Consider the following 27,527-nt stretch of genomic DNA (forward strand, 5'->3'; position numbering starts at 1 on the left):
GGGGGTCCTCTGAGCTCTTTAAGTTTGATTACCCTGTAAAGTTATTCTCCATACTGATTTTACAGAGATGATTTTTACCTTTTTCTTTAATTAAAAGCCTTCTTTTTTAAGAACCAGATTGATTTCTCCTTGTTTTAAGATCCAAGGGGGTTTGGATCTGCATTCACCAGGAGTTGGTGAAAGGAGGGTGGGAGGAAGGAGGGGGGATGGTTAATTTCTCCTTGTTTTAAGATCCAAGGGGGTTTGGATCTGTGTTCACCAGGGAATTGGTGAAAGGTTTCTCAAGGCTTCCCAGGGAGGGAATTCTTGTGATGGTGGCAGCGGACCAAAGCTAAGCTGGTAGATAAGCTTAGAAGTTTTTATGCAGGCCCCTACATTTGTACCCTAAGGTTCAAAGTGGGGATTCAGCCTTGACAGAGGGACAGATAAAGGAACAGAGCAATAGATATATTAACTGCCATGGAATGTTGGACTGTTTGGTCCCATTCCGCTATGTCTTACATAGAACCCAGGCTTTAACGATTGAATTCGATCTCCAAATCCGGCCCAATCATCCTAGAGGGTATGTCTACACTGCAATTAGACACCCATGGCTGGCGTGCGCCAACTGACTCAGGCTTGTGGGGCCTGGGCTAAAGAGCTGTTTAATTGCTGTGTAGATGTTTCAGCTTGGGCTGAAGCCCAGGCTCTAGGACCCTGCAAGATGGGAGAGTCACAGAGCTTCGGCTGCAGCCCAAGCCTAAACATCTGTACTGCAATTTAACAGTCCCTTAGCCTGAGTCCGAATCACCTAGCCTGGGCCAGCCACAGGTATCTAACTGCAGTGTACACATACCCTTAGAGGACATAATATTTTAAAAACACAAAAAAAATCACAACTTTTGTCTGGAAAATATTTCAAAACCCCTCATTTTGAAATTTTGCCTTGTTTTCCTAATATAGTTCTGCAGACAATAGTCCTCACAAACTCCAAACTTCACACATGCATGCATACTCTGCTAGTGTAACACCGACAGACCCTGGTCATCCGCAGGTGGGATCGAACCTAGGTCCTCTGAAGCTTAGTGCATGAGCCTCTACAGCATGAGCTAAAAGCCAACTGGCTGTTAGCTAAGGCTGTAGAGCAGACACTCACTCACTCAGTCTCTCTCTCTCTCTCTCTTCTCCTCCCCCCCTCGCCCCCATGCCACTAGATGGGACACAACATCACACCCAGAAGACGTCTGGGTTACAATAGCACAAAAAATTCCCTTCATCAGTTTTACCCTTTTGAGAAATGAAAAGACTTATCAGTGGAACTATTCATGCCCTTCAACCACAGGCGCTGCCTTTCTCATTTCCCCAGGGGTGCTCGACGCCTGCTCTGCCCCAGCCCTACCCCCACTCCACCCCTTTCCCCAAGGCTCCACTCCCACCATGGAGAGCCAGAGAGGGTGTGTAGTGAGTGTGGATTCTGGGGGAAGGATTGAGGCTATGTGAGTGTGAACATGGGGTAGGCAGAGAAAAGGGTACTTAAGGGGTTGAGATTAGGGCTTTGGGATAATAAGGGAGGGTTTCAAACCTACCTACCATGCAGGTTTCCATCAGATACCTACATTGATTCTGGCCAGCTCACGTACTAGACTGTCTCAGAGTGGGGGACCCCATGGCTCCCAAGGTTCACAGCTCTGGGCAGCCCTGCACGACAGACTGACTTGGAGCCCGGGCTCCATTCCCTTTCTCTCCGAATTTTGAATTTTTTGGTTTATGTTCCTAATTAGAATAAAACCAAATTTAGAAATATCAAAATCCTCAGAGAAATTGAATCATCTTTCTCCACCCAGCTATTATTCATACCCATCAAAGCACTCCCCTGTTTTTCACAGCTGTGCATATTAACAAACAATCCATACTCACCAGAAAAGTCCTAATCTGCTTTTATTACAAAATTTCAAATCCCTGTATTTTGTCCACAGAACTCAACAATTTTATTCAAACTAACATGGGGTAAAAAAATCAACATTATTAAAGTTATAGAATCAAACTGGCACACATTAAATGGATTAAAATGGCTGATTGGTCTCAAAAATGTAATCATGAGTGTATTTCTATGGGGTTCCTGAGGGGATCGATTCTTGGCCATATGCTATTTACCACTTTTACCAATGACAAGGAAGAAAACATATAATCTGTACTGACAAAGTTTACAGATGACAAAATGATTGTAGGTGTGGTAAATAATGAAGGAGACAGGTCACTAATCTGATTGATCTGGAACACTTAGAAAGCTGACACAAGCAAACAATATATATTTCAATACAACCAAATGTGAAGTCAGTCATCTAGGAACAAAAGCTATATTACAGGATGGGTACCTCTATCCTAGGAAGCAGCGAGTTGAAAAAGACGTGAGGGTCCTGGTGGACAATTACCAATGCAATTATTGAATGTATAAATAGGGGAATATCAAGTTGGAGTATCTGGCACCATGTCCAGTTATGGTGTCCACAATTGAAGAAGGATGTTTAAAAACTGGGAAAGTATTCAGAGAAGAGCCAGGAGAATAATTAAAGTTTGGAAAACATGCCTTATATAGTGAAAGAGCCAAGGAGATCAAACGATTTAGCTTATAAAAGAGAAGGTTAAATGCTGATTTGACCACAGTCTGTAAGTAGCCACCTGGCATAGATAATAGTGGTAAAAGAGGGCTCTTCAGTCTAGTAGACAAATGCAGAACAAGCTCTAATGGCTGGAAGTGGAAACTATACACATTCAGACAATATAAGGTGCACATTTTTACATGCTTTACTGGATAAATGGAAAGAGACAGATACAAAAAGGGCAATAGAGACCAATAGGTGGAAAAAGAGAGATCACACAAAGTCAATACTAATTCACCTCAATCATTGTAGGCAGTGTTCATTCCCTAGTGCAAAACACATTTGCTTATTAAGCTGTCACTATTAGCTTTCTTGAGAAAAGAGAATTATCATCTTCATTTCTTTCACACTTTTGAAAAAAGTATGATAGTTCACAAATTTCAAAGACCATTCCAGATGTTTACGGTAAGTATGTAGAATTTGTGTACAGAAATTATACATGTCAATTTAAAAGTATTCAAGAAAAATAATTAAGTACCCATCTCTGGTTTTCAGTTTATGGATAATAGAATGACAGCAGCCCTTGTCTAATCCAAACATATGCATCCAGAGATGGTAGGTAATCCTCTAGTACAGTAATTATGGATGGATAGTATTCCCTCATCACATAAAATACCTTTAGGTTTAATATATGAGGACACATATAGCCTTTACTATTACCTTATGTTTGACTTTGTCTTGTTTGAGTCATCTGTGGGGACTGAGCTCAGAACCTCTGGATGTAAAAGCATAAGCCTCTACTCCAGGAAATACTCTACACAGATGGGAAAGAGCTCTCCCATGTGCTTAGTTAACCCACCTCCCCAAGAGGATCTCCTGCTGACATAGCTCTGTCTACACAGGGCATTAGGTCAGTATAACTGTTTCAACCCAGGGGGGTTGGATTTTTTCACACCTGAGTGACATACTTATACCAACAAAGATCTGTAGTACAGACCAGACCTAAACCACACTATGTTACTGTGGATTATAGAAGACTGTAGTAAATGGAAGTGGTGTGGCTCTGTTAAGTTAGAGACCTGGATTCTATCCCCAACTCTATCTGAAGTGACCCTGTGCAAATTAATTTATGTGAAATGGATGAAGGATAGTATTCTCCCTCCCTAGGAAAGATTGCTGTTGGGGTTAGGCTGCTATTTCTTTTCTCTGATATTTTAAAAGGAATCCATTGACTAATAACCAGGTTCTCTTAGCTTCCCAAGTAATCGAACCTCAGTATCAGGATCTTGCCCAGTCCCAGGATATCTTCCCAGTTGTCTCTCACTCTACATTTTTTTCCCGAAGTGGCAGACTCCCCGACATGTTAACATCTTAATTGTATTCCTGAGCTTCGTCAGGTTTGAACATTCCTAATTCTGTCATTTTAAAGTGATCAGACACAGAGTACAACAGTCTGTCTTTCCAATTTTGTTCCGTTTGCTGTATAAACTGGAACTTCTCTCACTCTATGAGTGTTTATACTTTGTTAGACTGTTCAATAAGAAAGCTGCTAAACAGTCACAAACGGAAGAAGCAAACAATCAATAATGTATTTATGTTTACCTTTTCAAACAGAAGCAAAGGGGAATTACTCCATTTGGAGATATGATAGAAGAAAAGTTCTTGGGAAAGTTGAAATGCTTAGACTTATTAAAATCACATAATTCTTTCTATATCAGGTTTCATTGTTAATGTGATGAGTCAAAAAGGATAATATGACAAGTTGCATAATTATTACACATCTGTCTATTCTTATCAAAGTGAGCTCATCAGGAGCTGTCTGAGTAGAAAAAGTGTACTCTAGGGCATTCCCTTTTCACAAGATGAACTAGTTTCCATTGAGAGAGATAAGGTGGGTGAAGTAATACCTTTTTCATCAATAGAAGTTGGTCCAATAAGAGACCCACAGAACTCTTCTTCCATTCTGGGCCTGACCTGACCCAGACCTCTGTGGAGCTTAAAAACTTGTCTCTTTCATCGATAGAAGTTGGCCCAATATAAGATATCACCTCACCTGCCTTGCTTCTCTTAGATCCTGGGGCCAACACTGCTACACCTCCACTAGTTGGCATAAAATGTTGGTTGCTTTAGAAGTAAAGTGGAGTGTAACATGGAAAAAAGACTTGGCATAGCTATATATTAAGATCAAACACAATCTGACTATAAATATATAATGTTTGCTCTAAAATGTTACCAAAAGATTTACTAAAATAATGTCATTTTAGTTTGGAAAGATAATTAAAAATTACTGTATGTGTCAAATTGCATGCCAAATAAATATGTTTTATTTTCTGGAAAATAAAATTACTCAGGGGAGCTCAAAAAAGGACATAAAAGGAAGTAGAGTCTACTTGAAACTCTTAGAGGGAATTATTGGAAATAAACTACCTGTAATAACATTCAGAAAATGTATCTAAAAATAGGTTTGTAATAATTACTTTAAAAAAGGCCTATAACATGCTCTTGTTCTATATAAAAGCTAATTTTTATTTCTAAAGATACAAACAACTAGCAAAGCTATGAAACAATTTTTTTCTATCAGAAGTACTGTAAGGTATTGAAAAATATCATCAAGGCCTCACTCCTATAGACATGCACATGCTTAACCTGAAGTATTCAAATTTATTCAGTAACTGAATTTTTGCATCTATCTTAGCGAGGTTTTGTTGCTTTTGTAAACTTTTTGGATTGATTATGTATAGCTCTCTGTGTTTATTAAATATTCAAGTTATGTTGATTAGTTGTCAACTGTCACTGTAACTAAAATAATAGAGGAGGGCATTAATAAGTTACTGGGGCTTTCAATCTTTCAGAGAGAGGGAATGTTTTATGGAAAGCTAGCTAATGCATTTAAGAAAATGTTGAATTTTCTTTCTGGACACATGAGCTTTACACAAGTTACTCCTAGAAAAAAAAATAGGTGAACAGATTTGTTGGCTGGCTGCAGAGTTTAGCTTTAGTTGGATATTGCATATTTCCACAAAGTAATTGTGCATGCATATACAGCCCTGACTGCAGAGAATGCAGTCATATCTTTGACTTGTTCATTTAAGTAACTCTGTGCCATGTCTCTATTGAGCTGTTTCGACAACCTTGTCCCCATGTGTCAAGAAATGTCCCATCTCAAATGAAAATATACCCCCTTCTGTTGTGAATACATCAGCTTGGAACATACTTTGGAGGAACATTTATGTGAGAAAACCTGAACACTGACATGTATATGGAAAATGAACATAAGTGAGGAAGAACAGCTGAAATGAATTCATTCTAAAACTTGTTGGAATATTCTCAGGTTTTAATTTTGCAGTATTGACCCATCTCTTCTAAAAAAAACTAAAAACATTTATAAAACTTGGGATTTCACCTTTGTTGGAAGAGTTACATTAAATTTGCAATGCATCACAAGTCTTTACAAAATTCACAGGTTGAATGGGAGTGATATATGATGCAGGTTTATTTGAAGGGGGAAAATACACATTTTACTTGTTTTTACAGCTCAGGTCTGTACCACAGTATTTATTTTAAGAAATAATTACAAAGAGGAGAAAACAGATTTTCACCAGTCACATCCTCACCCATATTCCTTCACCATACATAGTACTGTACCTCATGTAAATGAAATTATCTAAATAAATCAGTCTGTCATTACTGAGATTTAGACATGATGTGACTACTAAAATAGCTCAATCAGAAGATAACTTTCACTCACTGGTTTCCAAACTCTCATACCAGCTCAATATTAATAAAAAACTTAAAATCTTAATATGACTTACAGATACTGCTATCAAGCATTTTCAATGAAAAGCTACTTCAGTAGTCTGTATAACTGCTGTAGCTAAAAATCACCTACTGCATGAGCTAGAACTCTCAGCTTATAGTAGCCTGATAGAAATGGAGACTAGCAAGAGAAGGCAACTGGACTATTCAGATAAACTGAGTTTGCTATGGATAGGTCTTTTGGATGAATCTTTAAAACAAACAAAATCTGGATGTACTCTGCTTGGACAATATAGATCCTATAACACTCTTCTTAAACTATAGTTCTATCCTACTTCCCCCCTTAGCAGGGCCGGCTCCAGGGTTTTTGCCGTCCCAAGAAGCCAAAAAAAAAAAAAAAAAAGCCGCGATCGTGATCGGCGGCAGCTCTACCACCGCCACTTCATTCTTCCGCAGCAATTCGGCGGCAGGTCCTTCCCTCCGAGAGGGAGTGAGGGACCCGCCACCGAATTGCCACCAAAGAGCCGGACATGCCGCCCTCTTCCATATGCCGGCCCAAGCACCAGCTTGCTACGCTGGTGCCTGGAGCCAGCCCTGTCCCTTAGCCAACTGTACCTTCCTTTCTCTGTTATATTGCACACTTTGCACTGCATGTCTGTATGGCTGCTGGCCAAGAGGTGACAGTACTTCAGAAGTATTATATGTACTGGATGTAGATGTGAAATGTTTTAGGATCCTCTGGGAAAGGCGCTCTTTTGTGTATATATACACCTCTACCCCGATATAACGCTGTCCTCAGGAGCCAAAAAATCTTACCGCATTATAGGTGAAACCGCGTTATATTGAACTTGCTTTGATCTGCCGGAGCGCGCAACCCCGCCCCCCGGAGCACTGCTTTAGCGCGTTATATCCGAATTCGTGTTATATCGGGTCGCGTTATATCGGGGTATGGGGTGTGTGTGTGTGTGTGTATAATCTTCATAATATATATGAAGATATTATTAAATGAAAAATATAATGACCAGTGAAATGGAGCACAAAAAAGCCTGTTTATGTGACCCTTGGTTATCAGAAACTTTGCTTTCCAAGACAATAATATTTTTCTGGTGGTTTACAATAAATGAGTTACTAATTGGATGCCTGACCATCCATTTCAGAGGATTCAGCAGGATTTCGGTGCTGAGCCTACATTAAGGTGCTTCACTTAAGGTCTATAAACCTTGCAGTACAGGTGTCACCTTTAGACCCAACACGTATGCCTACGGACGATATGCACAGCAATCAGCACTGTATGACTGTCCTGACAAATTAGAGGAAATAGATTTAGCTAGAAGCAAATCAGATGAATGTTTTCTTTGTCAGAGGAACCAAACATCCAACTCTCAAGTAGTCACTCAAGGATCTCAATTTCATCCATATTGACAGTAGTCAATATGTAAGTCAATTTGCCCAGACTGAAGACAATTGTGTACATCCAGAAGTGAATCGGCCAACATACGTTACAGGCTGTGACCATTTAAAACCAAGCCTAAAACAGGGCTAAATTCAGTGCTAAGGGGTCAGATTCTCCAGTCCCTTGTATCTTGTGCCTGTATGCAAAATGGGTGTAAAGTGGATGTATAGAACACTACCATTCCGATTTGGTAGCAATAGGGAACTACTCTGCACAGGTAGGAATTGGAACACTTCTCCCAGTGTGTAATTTGTGCTAGGGTGTGCCAGTGCTGAGCCCTGGCACCTCTAGGCTTCACTGTTCATAGCCCTGGCACCTCTGGGCTTGCCATGTCAGAAATGAAAATAAAAAAATTGCTTGAGCACCACTTTCATTACAATTTAAGCACTGACTTCTCTGCTTTGAGAAAAGGTGTAATGTGTAAGGCTGTGGAGAATCAGGTCCCTGGTGTTCAGACTGCTCAGTTTCAAGGCTTTTGTTTTCTCAAAGGAGAGAAGTACAGGGAAATATGTTTATTCATTCACATCCTGTATAATGTTCTTACAAAAATTATATCAATTTGGAGAGTTCAAACTACACATCTATGTCTGCAAATAGTCATTTGAAAAAAGTTTAATAATGAAATGTTTGAAAAATGCATCATTTTAAATTACTATGAAGATAGAAATTGTTTCTCAGAATAAACACCACCAAGATTTACAGTACAATCTAAGTACAAGCTATCAATTGTGATCTACTGGTGGCAAGGCTTGGCGACATTAAATTTATTATTTTTCATAGCCTCAAGGCACTTTAATGTCTTAGTAGCAGTAACAACAAATTACCTAAAAAAACTTTTAATAGGCTACAGTAAATTAGGAATGAAGAGTAATGCAGATCTGGGTGTAATGGAGCAGAATTAAACAACTCATATAATAATGAAATAACACTTTTGGCCTGACGTGTCATGAAAATGGCTTTTTACTATAAATTCAGGTTAAGAACTATTTTGATATTTCACCACTGCCATTAGCAGCAGCCCTATTATCTCCACCGCTATTCAGAAATATTTTACTATTCTATAGTATTATATATAAATTCATAATTTTTACTCCAAATTATATTACTCTTAGAAATTTATAAATTATAATATAAAAGTATAGGATTCTAAATATTGCTTCTTATCATAAGACGAAATCAATAACTATTTTAGTGTGAATCATGACTACCTTTCCTCATCAGTCGAGGGGAAGTTCCTGCCCTTACCAATATTGAGCCAAGTTCAGAGTATTGGCCTTTATCTTCAGGGTGATCAACAGCCCAGGGCTAGCGTAAGTACAAGATCATCTAAAGGTCCTAGATGAAGACCTCACTTAACAACTCTGCTCCTAAAGCATAATAAAACTCTCTATCCACAAGGGTTAAATTAATCTGTGCAGGCGACAGAGCTTTCCCGGGGGCTGGGTCAGAAACTGTGGAATGAACTCCCAAAGGGACTGCGGTACATCGCAAACCTTAGCATCTTCCATTCCAGGTGCAAGCCACATTTTTCAAGCTTCTTTTTTCATCAGAAACACACAGTAGCATGTACATTTAAGAAAGAAAACCAAAACCCTATCAAAACAGAAGGTTACACCGAACACCATTGTCTCTGTGTACATGCACACACGTAGGTACACACACACACACACACACACACACACACACACACAGCTGTTTCCAGGTATCCAACATAAAATATGTACTCAGTCTTTGACCACTTCTTCCCATAACTTACATCATAATAAAGTATTACACAGATATACAATACTTCATGTTTATGGTATATATAGCACCTAGTAGAGCATCCATTTTCGACTCTGCTGTTTGGTAATGGGTAATAGAAATTTCTTCTTTCCTGCTTAAAGTCTATTAACATATTCTTAAGTAACCACTTTTCCCTCTGACATTTTAAGAACGTTTTGTTGTTTATTATAGTAGGGGAGGATGTTTATACTTCCCTTTCCTTTCAGAAAAGAGCACAATCATTTTTTGTACTGAGAATATTGCCTAATGCACAACTGAACTTCAGGGACCCCTTCACTGTCTATCAATATTACAAATTGCATTGCTAGCAACTCTAGGATGTCAAATGTTGCAAGTCAAAACTCATTTATTTAACAAAAAATATTGAGGAATGAAGCAGTCAATTTTCAGTACGAAGCCCGTGGAGTTTAATGGTGAACTCCCATTATTAATAACATAAGCCATGTACTTAATTTCTTTTATGAAACACTAGATATTTAGCAATTATTATAGTAAGCCCTATGATCATTCTAAGTATGCATCTCCGGATAAATGTGCTAAAATGGGTTTTCACTGGAGTCTATTCTACATCTTTTTATATCAGTTACAGCGTAATATTGCTTCTTTGTTTCTTCAAGTTTCCATTGACCCTTCCCCTCTCGCCCAGCCCCTTCTATCTGGTCTTAAATGAGATTCCATCAAATTTATGCTGTGTCAGTATAAACTTCTTAAAATATTACCCATCAGCCACAATTAACCAACATGACACTCTAGACTAGAGAAGTGGAGATTATTGACATATCCTCTATTATGGGCTGAAGCAGGAGATAAATCTTAAAATGTGAACTCCACTTTAACTGTAGGATCTAAACCTTTTTTTACTAACATTAGAAACTGGAATTTTTTTTTTAAACTGTGTGATGAAACATATCCTTTTGTGTGTGTTGGTGGCATCTGCAATAAGAGCCTCAATCACCTGAACTTGAGTTTTCCTCTTGATTCTTGGACTCCAGGGCCAAAAATAACTGTTTTAAATTATCAGGGGGGTAGCCGTGTTAGTCTGGATCTGTAAAAGCAGCAAAGAGTCCTGTGGCACTTTATAGACTAACAGACGTATTGGAGCATGAGCCTTCGTGGGTGAATACCCACTTCATCGAAGGCTCACGCTCCAATACGTCTATAAGGTACCACAGGACTCTTTGCTGTTTTAAATTAATGGTTATTAAAACATCTATATGTTCCAACTTAGACTTTAGCAAGCATGACCATACCTTTCAGTACTGCAACTCCAGGTTTTCTACTTTCATTTCTTTCTTGCTTCAGCTTCTCCAAAGCAAAATTTAAAGTTCAAATTTATGTGATTACAGCCAAGCAGGGAGGTGGTCTAGAGAAGTCAACCTCAAACACTGGAAGTTTGGATAGGCACCCTACAATCTTGATGACAACAATTCCACAGTGCCCATGCAAGAGACACATTCAATGGCTTAGAGGCAAATTCTGTGCCCATAGCACATTCAAAAGGCTGGCTATAATGAATAGAAGTACTTACTGACTTAACATTTTTCAGTGACTTAAAAAAAATAAAGAGAACATCTATGAATATAACATTTGCTGCACACCCTGATGATCCACTGCCAGAGACTAACAGCTCAACAATATATAATTATGGACATTGCATCTGGTGTGGCCTCAGAAGTGTTTGCTTCATTAGAAATAGATTTATGAAATTAAAATTAGACTTAACAAAGACAGGACTTTGGATGACTTGTGTGCAGCCAGCACAAATTTGCTTGCTGACTTATTTTTCTCCTGCTAAATGCACCAGAATGGTTGTGGGGGTGGGGTTGTGAAAGCCTGTCTCATAAAATGTTATTTATTAAATGGATAAACAAGGGCATAGCTATGGTTGTATGTACAGAGATCATGAACACTAAGGGCATGTCTACACTGCGATAACATGCTGCTGTTGGCCTGTGCCAGCTGGCTCAATCTCATGCAGCTCAGGCTGCGGGGCTATAAAATTCCAGTGTAGACGTTTAGGCTCGGGCTGGAGCCCAAGCCCTGAGACTCCACAATGAGGAGGGTCCCAGAGGTTGGGCTGCAGACTGAGGATCTACAGTACATTTGTATAGCCCCACAGACCAAGCCCTGCGAGATCGAGCCAGCTGACACAGGCCAGCTATGGATGTTTTGTTGCAGTGTAGACATACCCTTAGAATTAAGTTTGAATGTATTAAGAGGGTATTTTTTGGTTCCATAAATATATTTCTTCTGAAGGGCCAGGTTATTCTTGTGCAGGCACGAGGGGCAGTAAGAATGGGAGGCAGAATGCAAAGAGCCTCCCACTCACCCAGACACAGATACACACACTTTCCTTTTGCACAGCCTACGCAAGGGCCAGGGGCAACAACAACCTCCATGCTCAAGAAAACTCAAACTGCTGCCCTCAAGCCCAAGTTAGAGAATTAACTGCCCCCCAGGGGACAGGGACACAGAGTGACCCAGAGAGCTGATCTGGTGCACTGGGTCAGTAGTCAGCACCATTCAAATGTATGATCCAATTTAATCCCCCTACCCACTCCGAAAAATGGGCGCACACCCTGAATTCCCCCGAGGGTCAAAACAGCTCCATACCACCCCTATGCAGAGCTGCACTTATAAATATAATCTAGACCATTCTATGGGAACAATATCATTCATCTAAAGTTATAGTAGACAGTTTAACTACATTTTCCTTTATTTAACAGCTTTGCATAAGGCACTCTTCCTGTGTCAGTAGCTGCTGATTTGTATGTTTCATTGTTCCCACTGTGGGTATTGTTTTTACATTTAGTCTAAATAAATGGTTCAGTTGTTTTTTGCATGGGCCACATGGCTGTTCAGGAGGAGGAATTATTCACATCCAAATTTCTCTCGTACTATGAGAGATGCATGTTATTAATAGCAATGACCATATGTAAGTCTGCTACATGCAGACTCTGACATATGCCAAACATAGCTAGGAATTAGGATATTGCTACTATTATTAGTATTATTGCTGTTAACGATTACAGTGCTTGTGCACATAAGTTTAATCAGGCAGCAGCCTTTGGAAGTAGATATGAATATGTATGAATTTAAGAGAGTTAAAGGTTGCGGGTAGCCTTGGAGCCTAGTAGACGGACAGATACTTGAGGCATGAACCAAGGATCTAGCCAGAAGCAAAGTACATGGTCATAACAGGTAGTCATGTTTTACAAAGACTAGCAATCGGAGCAAACTCATGAACATCCTGTAAATTTTATATCTCAAATGCAAACCAAAACAAATATTTTACCAATATCATTCTATGTAACATTTTACATTTATTAAACTATTTAAAGTCAACGGTAAAAATAGGTAACAGATCAAAGCACACATATTAAACAACTGTGCACTTTTGTTAGAAAAAACAATTGATCAATTACTGTTAAGAACCCAGAAAGTCTATATTTAGAGGTTACAGTTCTCTTGCACTTATGTATTATCTGAGTTGTAAAAATAAAATAAATATGTATTTTCAGTGGAACATAAAACTGACTACACCACCATCCTAGGATAATTCTGTGCTCCTCCTGGATTATTCCCCCTTTCCTACTTTTTCCTCCCCTCCCCCGCCCCCGCTAAAACTAACATTGAGGATACAAAGATGCCAAGTACTAAATGAATCATCACGCCCAAGCTCAATAACTTCATAAACTCAGAGCTTTTCTTGAAATGAAGCAAATGTTAGGAACTTAGCAAAGGATATTGTTTAGTGGAATGATTTCTGTAGTCAGCTCTCTGATCCTTCTGTGCCTTTTCCTTTAGGTGCAACTTTAATCAAGTACAGTTATTAAGGCATTATGTTCCACTACTGTGATGTAGCATTAGTTTTTTTTCCCTCCTGCTAGACACTGAATAGTTGACAAAAAACAGTTCTGTGAGGATTTTGTGATCTGTATGATGTTTCCCAATTAACTTAATATATGAAGTTACATATATGCACATTGTAACAATGTGCCTTAGAGATTTACTTTTAGGGTTTTTCTCCCCCTCCCCCCATTTCTGGATGCATAATTAAAACACATATAATGCAAACATTTACCGCAAACATAAATTATAGAGTAGAAAAAATGTAACTAAAATTAACTAATATCACCTTGCTATTCAGTTGGAGGTTTGGGGGGCAGACCTCTACACTGATATAAAAATGAGATTAATAAAATTATTATAACTTAGAAAAGAATTTGTTACAAACATGTTTGCACTTTACTGAATATTAAGATATAGCTACAAGAGTGTTATAGCCAGGATATTTGGAAATACTGTATAACAATATATATGTTTAGCTAGTTATGTTACAAAACATTAAAGCTAATCAAAGAAACTCCAGAAGGTTTCTGCTTCTATCTCCCAAGGACAAGGAAATATCAAGCAGACAAACAATGTAAGCATTATTTTTTTAGGTAGAAACCTGACTGTGAATGGAATGTATGGTGAGTTATCAGGGCAACAAATCTGTGAAAAGTGGGTTCTACCAACCCCATCCTCTGGAAAGAAAACATGCTTGTACTCTTATAAAAGTTCTCGAGAAAAATATTCATAGTTGGAGAAGTTTTAAACTTTTGTTTATTTCTTAAATGTTGTAATGGCAAACACCTTTTGAAACGCATGTTTGCAAATATGTTAGCTAAATGCAAAACTCCTAATATAACTCCTAAGGAAATTGCTATGTAAGTGGTAAAATACTTTATGTACCATCATGGACTCTAATGACCTTGTTAAACTAGAGTAAGAAGTCATTTAAGTACAGACTATTTATATTAGTGGGGAATTTATTACTGGCAATATACAAGCAAATCCTTATGCATCTCAGGAAGACAAGAAAGTCATTGTTCCAAAAATTGTCATGTAGAATTGACTGAAGATGAAGGCTTTCTAAAAGTTATTTAATTTTAAAAGACTATTTTGAGAACTAGAAACTCATGTGTGGATTTTTTTGAAAACAGAATTTCATTTCCTGTCAAAATAAATTGAAAGACTATCTCAAAGAATGGACTGAATAAAAAGAATTAAAACTAGCTTTGAAAGTTATCTGATGCTTTCCTGACACAAGAAGAACAAAGGCAATTAAAGAAATGTACATTTTCTTTAAACAGACGGCATATTCAGGAGTTGAAAGTGTCAACTTTGCCAAGGCATGAAGCCAATGAAAGGGTCACAGCAAGCAACTTGAATCTAAACAAGCACCAAGAGCAACGTTTTCTTATAATTTCATGAAAATAAGATGGAGAAAGGTATAAAAACACTGAATTGAGAACCCTCACATGCACCTTCTGCTATCCTACTCAAACACAGCACTCCAGAAACAAGCTGCTACAGACAGATAAGAAAGAACAAAAAAACCCAAGAAGAAACCACCCCAAGGAAAACCTCCCCAAGACTTCAACATGGATTGGTGAGAGGAAGTTAACTAAGACACTGCCAAGTGATTGGGTTTAAAACTCTTGTAATGATTTTATTGGACTATTGAAATGCTGTTGTAACTTAAATTACTTACTGTTTCTCTGTTGATTACCAAATGGTTAGACCATATATTCCTGGAGAAGAAACAGGGGCTAAACATTGGTAATCAGAGAAATAGTGTGATTCAACTGGATTTAGAATTCTTACTATTTGTAATTGGCCTGTCTTAAAAAATAGGTTGGTCTTAACTTACCAAGAGAAAATTGACACACCAAAGTCTCTTGTACTCTCAAGTGTATAATATCTGTTAAAAGCTCTCCACAAAAAGGCATGTAAAAGGGATTGTAACAGAAGTAACCAGTTTATAACTTGTACTCGATCATATGCATTGTTTTGTTTAATTTTTTCTTTTTTTCCTTTCTTTAATAAGCAGATAGCCGTGGTTAATAATTTTGATTATTTTGCTTGGTCTTGATCATGGTGTCCCCTAAGATATGTTAAAGAATCCTTTTGATTAAATAGTGGGAGACACACCACTGAGTTGGCAGTAAGAGAAACTACTAGTAAGAACTGGCCTACCATTTGTGTTTTCTCTAAACTAAATATTGTTCGAAATTTTTAAAATAAAATTATTTGGCTTCCAACAATTTAAAACTATCCCCCGTTTCAATTCGACAGAGGTATCCGTTACTAACCAATCAGAACTAATGCATATCAAGTACACAAAAAGTTTGCTTTCAAACTTCAGGCTCAAAATAAAATGTAAATCTTTATAACAACTAAATCCAGAAAAGTATTAATACAAAAAATGAAAGCCTAAATTTTCAAAACTAAAAGTTAGGCTCTTAAATCTACATTTGGGCACCTCAATAAGTGGCCAAATTTTCAGAAGTGCTGAATGCTCCACAGCTCCAATCTGAAGTCAGTAGCAGCTTCCTTACGAAAAAGGAATGATCGCTTATTTAACTTCCCAAACATGGATTAAGAACCTACATTTTAGAGACTCTAGTTTTGAAAATCTTGGCAAAATTTTTTTCCTGTAAATGTCAGATAAGCCTTCTTCTATGACTGTATACATACATGATTTAAACACACAAAAACCGATGCATTATGACTCCAAATTCTTTCCCTCACCATATATTCATCTGCTGTCTGATTTTCCCCCTCTTCAAATGTAATTTGTAGATTTATTCTCCTCTATATGACTGGCACATAGCTTTTGTTTCCCCAGCCTGCCTCAAAGTCCTTGTCAAATTTTAGACAGTGTACACAAATGATCTTTCAGAACTCCTAGTTCTGTCATTAACAACTGAAAAGATAAAATTATGTTCAGATTTAGAAGTCATACAACAGAAGTTAAATTTGACATCTGAGTTCCCAAGCAGTCCTTTAACAATGGATAGAATAAGACTATTTCATGACATAAAAGAATCATATTAATAGGTTTTGCATAACTAGTGTCATATCTTCTGTGCATAATTGCTGTATAATAACACTACAGTATGTAGCAAAATCAACACAAACAGTAAATTCACCAGAAATAATGCAATTACCTACTGACTCATGTCAACACTATTGCATCACCTCCCATAATTGTGCAGTTGACTTATGTTATTGTATATTAACATTTGACTCATTGTATTTATTAATATATTAAATACAGAAATTTTAAAGTAGTTCACATTTTTAGTAACACACTTCTTCACATTTTATACAGCTTGCATCAAAGACAATATCTTCCTCTGAACACCAGGTCATACGTCTGCTCATGAAAGCCTTTTCAAGAAAATCCTGTTAATTTTGAAAATGCCTCACTAAGCAATGTGATTTCATAAAGAATGACAACAAAAACACCAAGATGCTAATCTAGTAAGAGTCAGAATGTTCAGAACTTTTAACTGCTTAACCTAATGGAGATTATCATCTCTTCTGTCAGCTTCACAAGTGCCTGCTAATACCTTCGAAACAACAGTCTTATAAAAATAGTATTTCCCCTTGCCTTGCACCATCCACATAAGCTGTTGGTGAAGCATCGGCACATGGCCAACAAAGTGACGAAGAACCAATTAATTAAATAATAGAGCTATTTCTTCAGACTAATTTTTCTTCTGCATATAAATCCTAACTGCCAGATTGCCTTCTGTCACTCAAACTAACATTTTAAATAATTGTTTTAAGGCCCTCAAAAGGCTCTAGCTCTATCTTCCTCTCACCACAATTTAGTGTTGAATGACAGTAGCTTTAAAAACCATAGGGCAGACAGAAATGCATAGGTTCTGGATGTTCACGAACAAAAATGGATGATAGTTAGATGAGAAGGAGGTTAGACCTAAGTCAGTCATAAACACAGGAGTATTACTTGCAGAGAGGAGCTGTATGAGCTGATTCTTATATCTGTTGCATGGCCCATTTGACAAGTGTGTACTTGTTTATATGTGGAGCACACGATGGTTTTGCAGATCATCTCAAACTCATGCTCCTAAAACCTTTACATCACTCCTCCCCAACATGTGTTTTGCACACAAAACAGATATGTTAAAGAAACCATTTTAAAGAATGTTTTGGAGAGCTTTAAAAAAGAGAGATTATTTCTTATAGCACTACCTTTAAATCCAGGTGATTTTGTCACTATTAAGGGCCAGATATTAAGCGAACAAATATTGAGTCCAGGGGAACTGCTGTATGTGTATTTATAACAGAAAAGGATCTGGTCCTTAGAGTCCAAATGTGCAGGGCTCAGAAAGAGAGAAATACTAAAGTGAATAAATATAAAACTCTTCTGAAAAATTACCAAAAATAACTTTTGGAGGCATCAAAATGTCATGACTTTAATGGCAATTATCTCAGGTCCTTTCATGACTAGGGAATGTGTTCTTTGTCCCACTGGTAATCTCCCCTCCTTAACGGCATAAAGCTCATGTTTCTAGCCTTGCAGGAATAAGCAGTGCCCAAACTTAATGCCATGAGATTTTTATGTCACTAGACCAGAAATGTATCTTGTCTGTCTCTGAGCATGAGTCAGGGCTAATTTTCTTTTAGGAGTGGCATGAGGGGAGAAAGAAGAGGAAGAACCATTTCTTCCACAGATTGATTTTACTTTAAATTACCTTGTTTGATGCTGTTCAAAGGGCTGGAATATGTCCTGGGAGAATTAGTGGCCAGCGAGTCGCAAGGCAGGCAAAAGGGCACAAACAAATTTATTATATAGTTCTGCTCTTTTCTACACGGATATGTCCTCTACATATGTGGTACATAAATAAATAACTAAAATATGTTTAAGCTCACAAAGGGGGAGCACTGGACCATCTGGAAGTAACAACTGCCTACATAGCCTAAAGTCTGCTCCCTTTTGGATATGCATTATGATGCATCTTTGATTACATGATCATATACTATATTTTCTGCAGGACCTCTGCCTCATTCAGTGTGCAAGTTGTATGGTGCACAATGAAGGGGACATCTTTACTGAATGATACAAAGGTCTTTGTGGGTTCCAGTTTATCTTCTTAACATTGCCTCATTCATTATACACAATCCTTTTTCTATTCACTCATTCACCACATAACCTTGTTCTTGGTTTAAGGTGAATTCTGGTTTGAGTTTGGTTACGGGGAAAGGCTGCTATAAAAGAGGACGTAGTAGTCAGATTTTTACTTAATGAAATAACTATTTTAAAATGTGCTATATATTATGCATCTTTTCATTTGAAAAATCTTGTGTGTATTTTTAAAAATACTGATTTTGTGCAATATTAATATATTATGCATATCTAATTATCTTTGTGAGCTATTTTTATTTCCCTTTGTATTTGGCACTACACAGCATTGTGGTGCTGGGAACTAGTCAATGTCAATGATCACTCCTAAAAGATATCTGTAGTACTTAATTACAGACATCGAAATCTATTATGTGGTTCCTTCTCGTTAGGAAAAGATAGATTACTAAATGGGAAAGCTATTTCTCGCTGGTCTATCTTGTAGGTTAATCCAATTCTTCAACCTCGAGATGACTTAATAAATCTTAAATAATTAACTCACTATTTTACATACTTAAAAGGAAATAATCAAATATGTTAAAACTGAAGATTAATGAAAACCCAAGTATTCTAGTTCACAAAGACAACACACCAGGGCATTTAGAGAATTTGAAAAGAGTAAGATTTTCCATATGCATCATTGTTTTTGAGTGTCTCCTATAATGGGAATTTCTTCCCTCATTCCTGGCTCATTTTAGATCAGTGCCTTCTTGAATTAAAAAAAAATCAAAAACAAAAAATAAAAACACATGACATTAAACAGCCTACACTTTCTCTACCGGACGGTTCTTATCTCCATTGCAGTATAGGTGCTTGTTAATGTAACACTGAAAGCAGAAGATTTTTCTTGTGCTTGGGAATTAATTTATTACACGTATCTAAAGTGTCATTGTTAGACAAACCATTTTATCCAAATGAACTAATCAACTTGAAAATCACTGGTATGGAATTAATACTATCTATCTATATCTATAGCTATATCCACACATACACACTATCATTTTGAGTCATACAAAATGAGAATGAAGTCAGCTATCAATAAACTAATAATTATTTTTTTGCTTATGAACCTAGGGCATGGATCAGCGTTCAGCGTCAGTACTGGGCCTGGCCCAGGGAAGCTAATGATCCAACCAGCAGACCAAATTTAGTGATGAATCCTGGTCACGTGGCACAAGGCATATTATGCATCCACTAAGAAGAATAGAAGAGTGTACAAATTGGAAATGGCATATGAAAACTGAATAGCAATTTTGTCATGATGCAGTTTACAAAAAAACATCTTGGATGTTCTTTTGATTACAAAATGAAAGAGGATGGCACAGGCAACACAGGTTAAGGACCCACACAAGGTTAATGGAACCTCTCTTTCATGACTTGCTCATGAATCAAGTTTCTCCTACAAAGCATGGTAATAAAGCATCTCCCATAAGCAAAGTTTATCTCCCAGAGCATTATTCTCTTCTTCCGCTGAACATACAAACCACATGGAAATGAATGGGCATTGTGTGCCTGAACTAAGTAAAGACAGACCAAACCATTAACTACAGAAGTGTTACCTGGTTGCACCTTATTCTAACGTTAATTTTATTTTTAAATGCATTTTCAGCTAATATCTCAGAAAAAATAATATTTGTTAGAGAAAAAGGTTGAACAAGAAAACATTTGAAAACATCATATAAAAATACCACTCAGCAATCAACACTATATACAATTGAACTATAAAGGAATGGGTCAGGAATTGGTCAGTCAAAACCTACCTTGAGGTACTGCTTTATTTTGGCTTGATCCGGGTCCCTGGTACCTGTTTGTGCTCTAGCCAAATTCTGTTCTGTGTCAGTTAGCCACTGACTAAAATTCTTCATGTCATGGTGGAAACACTGCCACTTCTTCACAGCTCTGTCAAAGCGTCTACAGGTGGAAACGGAAACCAAGTGATGATATTTTAGTATGTTATTTAACTAGAAAGAGAACAATCAAAAGTTTTTAATATTTCTAGTGTCAAATGATGTGATTTTGATGCCTTTATATGCTTGAAATTTTTAATACCTACATGAAAAGAAAACATTACAGAACTTCTAAGCACTCACAAGATTACTGAGCATGTAAGCCACAGGGCAGTGTCTTATTCATTTTTTGCTTCTTTTTTCTTTTTTTCTTAAATATTTTAAACGAATTCCATGCTAATGAAAGGTGCTCCACTAACAGATTTGAAAACCTGAAGTCCTGTGCTAATCCACAGAATTGGTACAATACTTGCAGAAGCAGTGCAATCTGCCATGCTACCCTGCCAACGTGCCTAGATACTGGCATGAAGGAAACACCATTAAGTATGAAAGGATAGTTCAGTTCCCATGTCCTAGCAAACAGGTGCAGATAACGGGAGTTTTGCAAGAGAGTTTACAGCCGGGGGGAAATGGGGGGGTGGGAGGGGAGAGAGGGGGAGAGAGAGGCTATATACACTTAGCATTCCTTAAACTTCTTTAAACTTAAGCCAGAAAACCCTCTGATAAAAACAAAACAAGGGAACCAGCTGCAGGAGTAAAAAGAGAATGCAGGAATGCAACAGAGTGGGGGCTACCCAGTTTATTGCACCCAATGCAGCATGTATGATTACCTGCCCTATGGGCAGGTGACATATGTGTGCATTTGGTGCAAGGAGCTCCTGGCCCTCAGAGACCAGGTACGGGCTTTGGAGACCAGGGTGGCTGAGCTGGTGGAGCTAAGGGAGACAGAGAAGTACATAGATGAGACTTTACGGGATACAGTAGAACGGTCCCGCCCCCGGTTTAACAGCCTCTGTGCTGTTGAGGAGGATGAAAGCCTCAGGGAAGGAGAACATCCAACTGGACCAGAGGGAAACAATCATATAATTGGGACTCTCCTTCCAGATGATGTTGTGGTATCCTCTTGCACTGAGGATACCTCTTCAGGAGAGGGAACTCCAGTTATTAGGAAGAGATGGATATTAGTAATGGGCAATTAAATCATTAGAAACATAGATAGCTAGGTTTGCGACGACCAGGAGAAACGCATGGTGACTTGCCTGCCTGGTGTGAAGGTTGCAAATCTCTCAAGACATCTAGATAGACTTATGTGTAATGCTGGGGAGGAGTCGGTGGTCGTGGTACATGTAGGTACCAGTGCCATTGGGAAAGATAGGAGAGAGGTCCTGGAGGCCAAATTTGGCTGCTAGGTAAGAGATTGAAGTTCAGGACCTCTGTAGTAGCATTCTCTGAAATGCTCCCAGTTCCATGCACAGGGCCAGTTAGACAGGCAGAACTGCAGGGTCTCAATGGGTGGATGAAACAATGTGTAGGGAGGAGGGGTTTCGATTTATTAGGAACTGGAGAAACTTTTGGGACAGGGGTGCCTATACAGGAAGGATGAGCTCCACCTAAATCAAAATAGAACCAGATTGCTGGCACTTAAAATTAAAAAGGTCATAGAGCAGTTTTTAAAGGGCTAGGGAAAAGCCAACAGGTGCGGAGGAGCACATGGTTCGGACAGAGACATCCCTTAGGGGAAGATCTATTAATGGAGATTCTCTATGTCCTACTAAGGAGAAGAATATGGAAGATGATAAAATACAGGTAGGATCTGATGAGAAACAGTCAAATGAAAAAAAAAGTCTCATTCAATTACATCACGTAATGGGAGACAGCTAAAAAGTGAGAAGTTTTTAAAGTGCTTCTATACCAATGCTAGACGTTTAAATAATAAGATGGATGAACTAGAGTGCCTCATACTAAATGAGGATATTGATATAATAGGCATCACAGAAACTTGGTGGAATGAGGATAATCAATGGGACACAGTAATACCAGGGTACAAAATATATTGGAAGGACAGAACAGGTTGTGCTGGTGGGGGAGTGGCATTATATGTGAAAAAGCGTAGAATCAAATGAAGTAAAAATCTTAACTGAACCAAACTGCACCAGCACCATAGAATCTCCATGGATAGTAATTCCATGCTCGAATAATAAGAATATAGCAATAGGGATATACTACCAACCACCTGACCAGGATGGTGATAGTGACTGTGAAATGCTCTGGGAGATTAGAGAGGCTGTTAAAAAATAAAATAATAATAATAATAATAATGGGGGATTTCAACTATCCCCATATTGACTGGGTACATTGTCACATCAGGACAGGATGCAGAGATAAAGCTTCTTGACACCTTAAATGACTGCTTCTTGGAAAAGCTAGTTCTGGAACGCACCAGAGGAGAGGCAATTCTTGATTTAGTCCTAAGTGGAGCACAGGATCAGGTCCAAGAGGTGAATATAGCTGGGGTGCCATAATATATCGTGACCATAATATAATTAAATTTAACATCCCTGTGGCGGGAAAAACACCACAGCAGCCCAACACTGTAGCATTTAATTTCAGAAAGGGGAACTAAACAAAAATGAGGAGGTTAGTTAAACAGAAATTAAAAAGTACAGCACCAAAAGTAAAATCCCTGCAAGCTTCATGGAAACTTTTTAAAGATATCATAATAGAGGCTCAAATGTATACCCCAAATTAAAAAACATAGAGAACCCCAAAAGAGCCACTGTGGCTAAACAACAGAGTAAAAGAAGCAATGAGAGGCAAAAAGGCATCCTTTAAAATGTGGAAGTTAAACCCTAGTGCAGAAAAGAGAAAAGAGCATAAACTCTGGCAAATTAAGTGCAAAAATATAATTAGGAGGCCAAAAAAGAATCTGAAGAACAGTTAGCCAAAGACTCAAAAAGTAATAGCAAATTTTTTTTTAAAGTACATCAGGAGCAGGAATCCTGCTAAACAACCAGTGCGGCCACTGGACAATCGAAATGCTAAAGGAGCACTCAAGGATGATAAGGCCATTGCAGAGAAACTAAATGAATTCTTTGGATCAGTCTTCATGGTTGAGGATGTGAGGGAGATTCCCAAACCTGAGCCATTCTTATTACAGGACAAATCTGAGGAACTGTCCCAGATTGAAGCATCATTAGAGGAGGTTTTGAAACATATTGATAAACTAAACAGTAATAAATCACCAGGTCCAGATGGTATTCACCCAAGGGGTCTGAAGGAACTCAAATGTGAAATTATAGTAAACAACAAAACTTTCAGACACATATATGAACATAATTTGTTGGGGAAGAATCAACATGCTTTTTGTAAATAGAAATCATCCCTCACCAATCTACTAAAATTTTTCAGTGGGTCAACAAGCATGTGGACATGGGTGATCCAGTGGATACAGTGTATTTAGATTTTCAGAAAGCCTTTGACAAGGTCCCTCACTAAAGGCTCTTAAGCAAAGTAAGCTGTCTTTTTCAAGCTGAGCAGTCCCAGTCTTTCTAATCTTTATTTGTAAGCTGCTCCATATCCCTAATCATTTTTGTTGTCCTTCTCTATACTTTTTCCAATTTTAATACATCTTTTTTGAGATGGGGTGACCAGAACTGCATGCAGTATTCAAGGTGTAGGAGTATCATGGATTTATATGCTGGTATTATGATATTTTCTGTCATTTTATGTATCCCTGTTCTTATGATTCGTAACACTGTTAGCTTTTTTGACTGCTGCTTCACATTCAGCAGATGTTTTCACTTCAAGGTCTCTTTCTTTAGTGGCAACAGCTAATTTAGACCCCATCATTTTGTATTTATAGTTTGGATTGTGTTTTCCAATTTGCATTACTTTGCATTTATCAACATTAAATTTCATCTGCCATTTTGTTGTTCAGTCATCCAGTTTTGTGTGATCCCTTTGTAATTCTTCACAGTCTGCTTTGGACTTGGCTATCTGGAGTAATTTTGTATCATCTGCAAACTTTGCCACCTCATGTTTAACTCTTTTTCATATCATTTATGAATACGTTGAACCGCACAGGTCCCGGTACAGAGCCTTGGGGGACCCCACTATTTACCTCTCTCAACTGTGAAAATTGATCATTGATTTCTACCCTTTGTTTCCTATCCTTTGCATCCTATCTTCAGTTACTGATCTATGAGAAGACCTTCCCTCTTATCCCATGATGGCTTTTTTTTTCTTAAGAGAGTTTGGTGAAGGACCTTCTCAAAGGCTTTCTGAAAGTCCAAGTACACTTGGAAAGTCCACTAGATCACCTTTGTCCACATGTTTGTTGAACCCTCAAAAATTGTAATAGATTGGTGAGGCATAATTTGCCTTTACAAAAGCTATGTTGACTCTTCCCCAACATATCATGTTCATCTACGTGTTTGATCATTTGGTTCTTTTCTATAGTTTCAATCACATTGCCAGATACTGAGATTAAATTTACTGGCCTGTAATTGCCAAAATCATTTCTGGAGCCTTCTTAAAAATCGGCGTCACATTAGTTAACCTCTCATCATCTGGTGCAGAGGCTGATTAAAGTGATAAATTACATACAAACTTAGTAGTTCTGCAATTTCACATCTTAATTCCTTCAGCACTCTGGTGAATATCATCTGATGGCTGATGAGTTATTACTGTTTAAATTTATCAATTTGTTCCAAAACCTCCTCTATTGACATCTCAATCTGGGACAGTTCACCTAAAAGAAGGCTCAGGTGTGCGAATCGCACATGCTCTTGAGTGAAGACTGATACAAAGAATTCGTTTAACATCTCCACAGTGGTCTTATCTTCCTTGATTGCTCCTTTAGCACCTTGACTGGTCAGTGCCCGCACTGATTGTTTGCCAGACTTCTTGCTTCCGACGTACTTAAAAAAAACTGCTGTTAGCTTTCATGTCTTTCACTATTTGCTCTTCAAATTCCTTTTTGGCCTACCTAATCATGCTTTTACACTTGATTTGCCAAAGTTTAAGCCCATCAGATTTTCCTCAGTGGTTTAAAGTTATAGAACTTCCCAAAGCAGAGTTATGGTACAGTGTTTGGAAACAACTCTTTGATTTAGACATTTTATTCATAGATTCATAGATTCTAGGACTGGAAGGGACCTCGAGAGGTCATCGAGTCCAGTCCCCTGCCCGCAAATTTGTGGAATTTCTCATTCAAGTAGTAAATTCATGTATCTTGTGTTTTGCTGCACTGTTGAGTGTGATAATTAATGAAAGATTTCTTGGGATATTTTGTTAAATATGCCATTGTTAAATATGCAACTATTATTTGTTTAATAATCCTCTTTTGTGGATTCTAATAGATGTTGGGGTATATTTAAAGGATAATTAAAAGTGTGTTCAATTATTTGAGAAGGAAACAGCCTGATTCCTGCATAGATAAACAGCCTGAATGCCAAATCATTTACCTAACCAAGTAAATCAGATTATTCCAAGAATATGGGTTACCCCTCCTCCTATCATCATTATGATGGTTCTTTTTTGGAAGGAGAAAAAGGAATTTTCTCTATCCTTTTGGCATGACCCTCTTCAGGGAGATTGGCTCCATCTTGCCCACTGCATCTTTTCACTGCTATTGAGTGACCAGGGGCAAACTCCTGGCCCCATTCAAGTCAGTGGGAAAACTTCCAGTGACTTGAATGAGGCCAAGATTTCAGCCTTATAGTGGAGCCTTTCCAAGCCCTGTCAATTAACAATGAGGGTAAGAGAGTCTTTGACTTCTGATTTTAACAAATTCCTAAAAATTATGACACAAGTCATCATGACAAAATCACCGCCCTCTCATCAGTGGTGAGAACAAGTTAATTATAGTTTCTGGTTAATATTAAAGCTGAATTTTGCTAAACTTATTAGTAGTATGGGCTCAGCCAAAGATCTTGTCTTCTAGCAAGACTCTCAGCAGCACTCAATAACAGAATATTGCACTGTTAAAAATTTAAAATTTTATTTGCATGGCAAATTTACATTTTGTAAGATGATTGTGATATTTTGAATTAATTATTAAAATATATTTACTAAGGATTAACTCCTCTATAATGGAAACATACAAAATGTTTTAATAACCAAGTACATATTTACATGCTTTAACCTAAAGTAAATGGAAATCTTGATTCACACAAAGTGTCACCTAAAATATAAAAGGTAAAAATAAATTTCTTCTGGTTCAACCAGTTAAATGAGCTTCATGTTTCTCACAAAATAAAGTTACTCTTCTCAGCTTGAGCAAGTTTATCAGCTACTTAAATGTGAAAAATTCAGTATGAGCTGATATAAGAGTTGCTGAATTTGCATTTCAGCACTTGCAAATTGAATCTCAAGTCAATCTCCATTCTCTTTCTCTATGCCTAATTGAAGTTTCAAGGGGGAGGAGAGAGGGAAGCAGCAGTGGGCAGATATGCATTCAAAATACAATCTCTTAGCATTTAAGTTTTAGCACTCATTGCTCATGACTATTTGGGGAAAAAAAACCTATTGTTATCCCACTGTAATCAGAATAAAAGTTAAAGCTAAAACTATGGTTAAGCAGCAATAAAAGTCATTCAAAATGTATTGGCAACCAAAATGCACTTCTTTTGTTAATTGTGTGGTTAGATATATTTAAATATCTGTAAGAATAACACCACCATGCAAGTAAAAAAACCCCAAATTGTTACTTCATTCATGCACCATAAATTTTATTTCTAATACATGATGCTGTTCTGAACACCTTATAGAGCATTTTAAAAAAAATATCATGTCATACTTGTTTAAAAAAAAACAAAAACCCTTCCTTTACATTTTCATTGCGGTTACTACAACTTGAAAATGTCAAAATTAAACTAGATTTAAATAAAAACAATTATTTGATTACATTTGCCTTCCTTGGAGTAATGCTAGAAAATTTTAGATTCTCAAAAAGTAGATAGCCCAGTGGTCAGAGCACAGGATTGGCAGTCAGGACTCAAGTTTTAATACTGAGATGGCTACTTGTCTTCCACATGTCCTTGTATCAAATCAAGAAGCTTCATTGTGCCTCAGATTTCTCATCTACATAATTAGTATGACATTTACCTACTTTTCAGTTTTACCAAGAGGCTTAATATTTGTAAAGGATTTTCAAGACACAAATTGCTAAGTACTATTTTTTCCAG

At 37.6% G+C, this 27,527-nt stretch overlaps 1 protein-coding gene across 1 annotated transcript in view; it reads right to left on the reverse strand.

The window, feature by feature from the left end:
- LOC112125929 (dystrophin-like) overlaps positions 1-27,527 on the reverse strand; it is a 1,989,526-nt gene that overhangs the window by 925,447 nt on the left and 1,036,552 nt on the right. The window contains exon 44 of the mRNA XM_026648920.1: positions 20,314-20,464. Within this exon, the coding sequence (XP_026504705.1) occupies positions 20,314-20,464 (151 nt within the window). The remainder of the gene's footprint in view (positions 1-20,313; positions 20,465-27,527) is intronic.

The sequence above is a fragment of the Terrapene carolina genome, unplaced genomic scaffold (genome assembly GCF_002925995.2).
Source record: "Terrapene carolina triunguis isolate 2854851 unplaced genomic scaffold, T_m_triunguis-2.0 Scaffold22, whole genome shotgun sequence".
NCBI lineage: Eukaryota > Metazoa > Chordata > Testudines > Emydidae > Terrapene > Terrapene triunguis.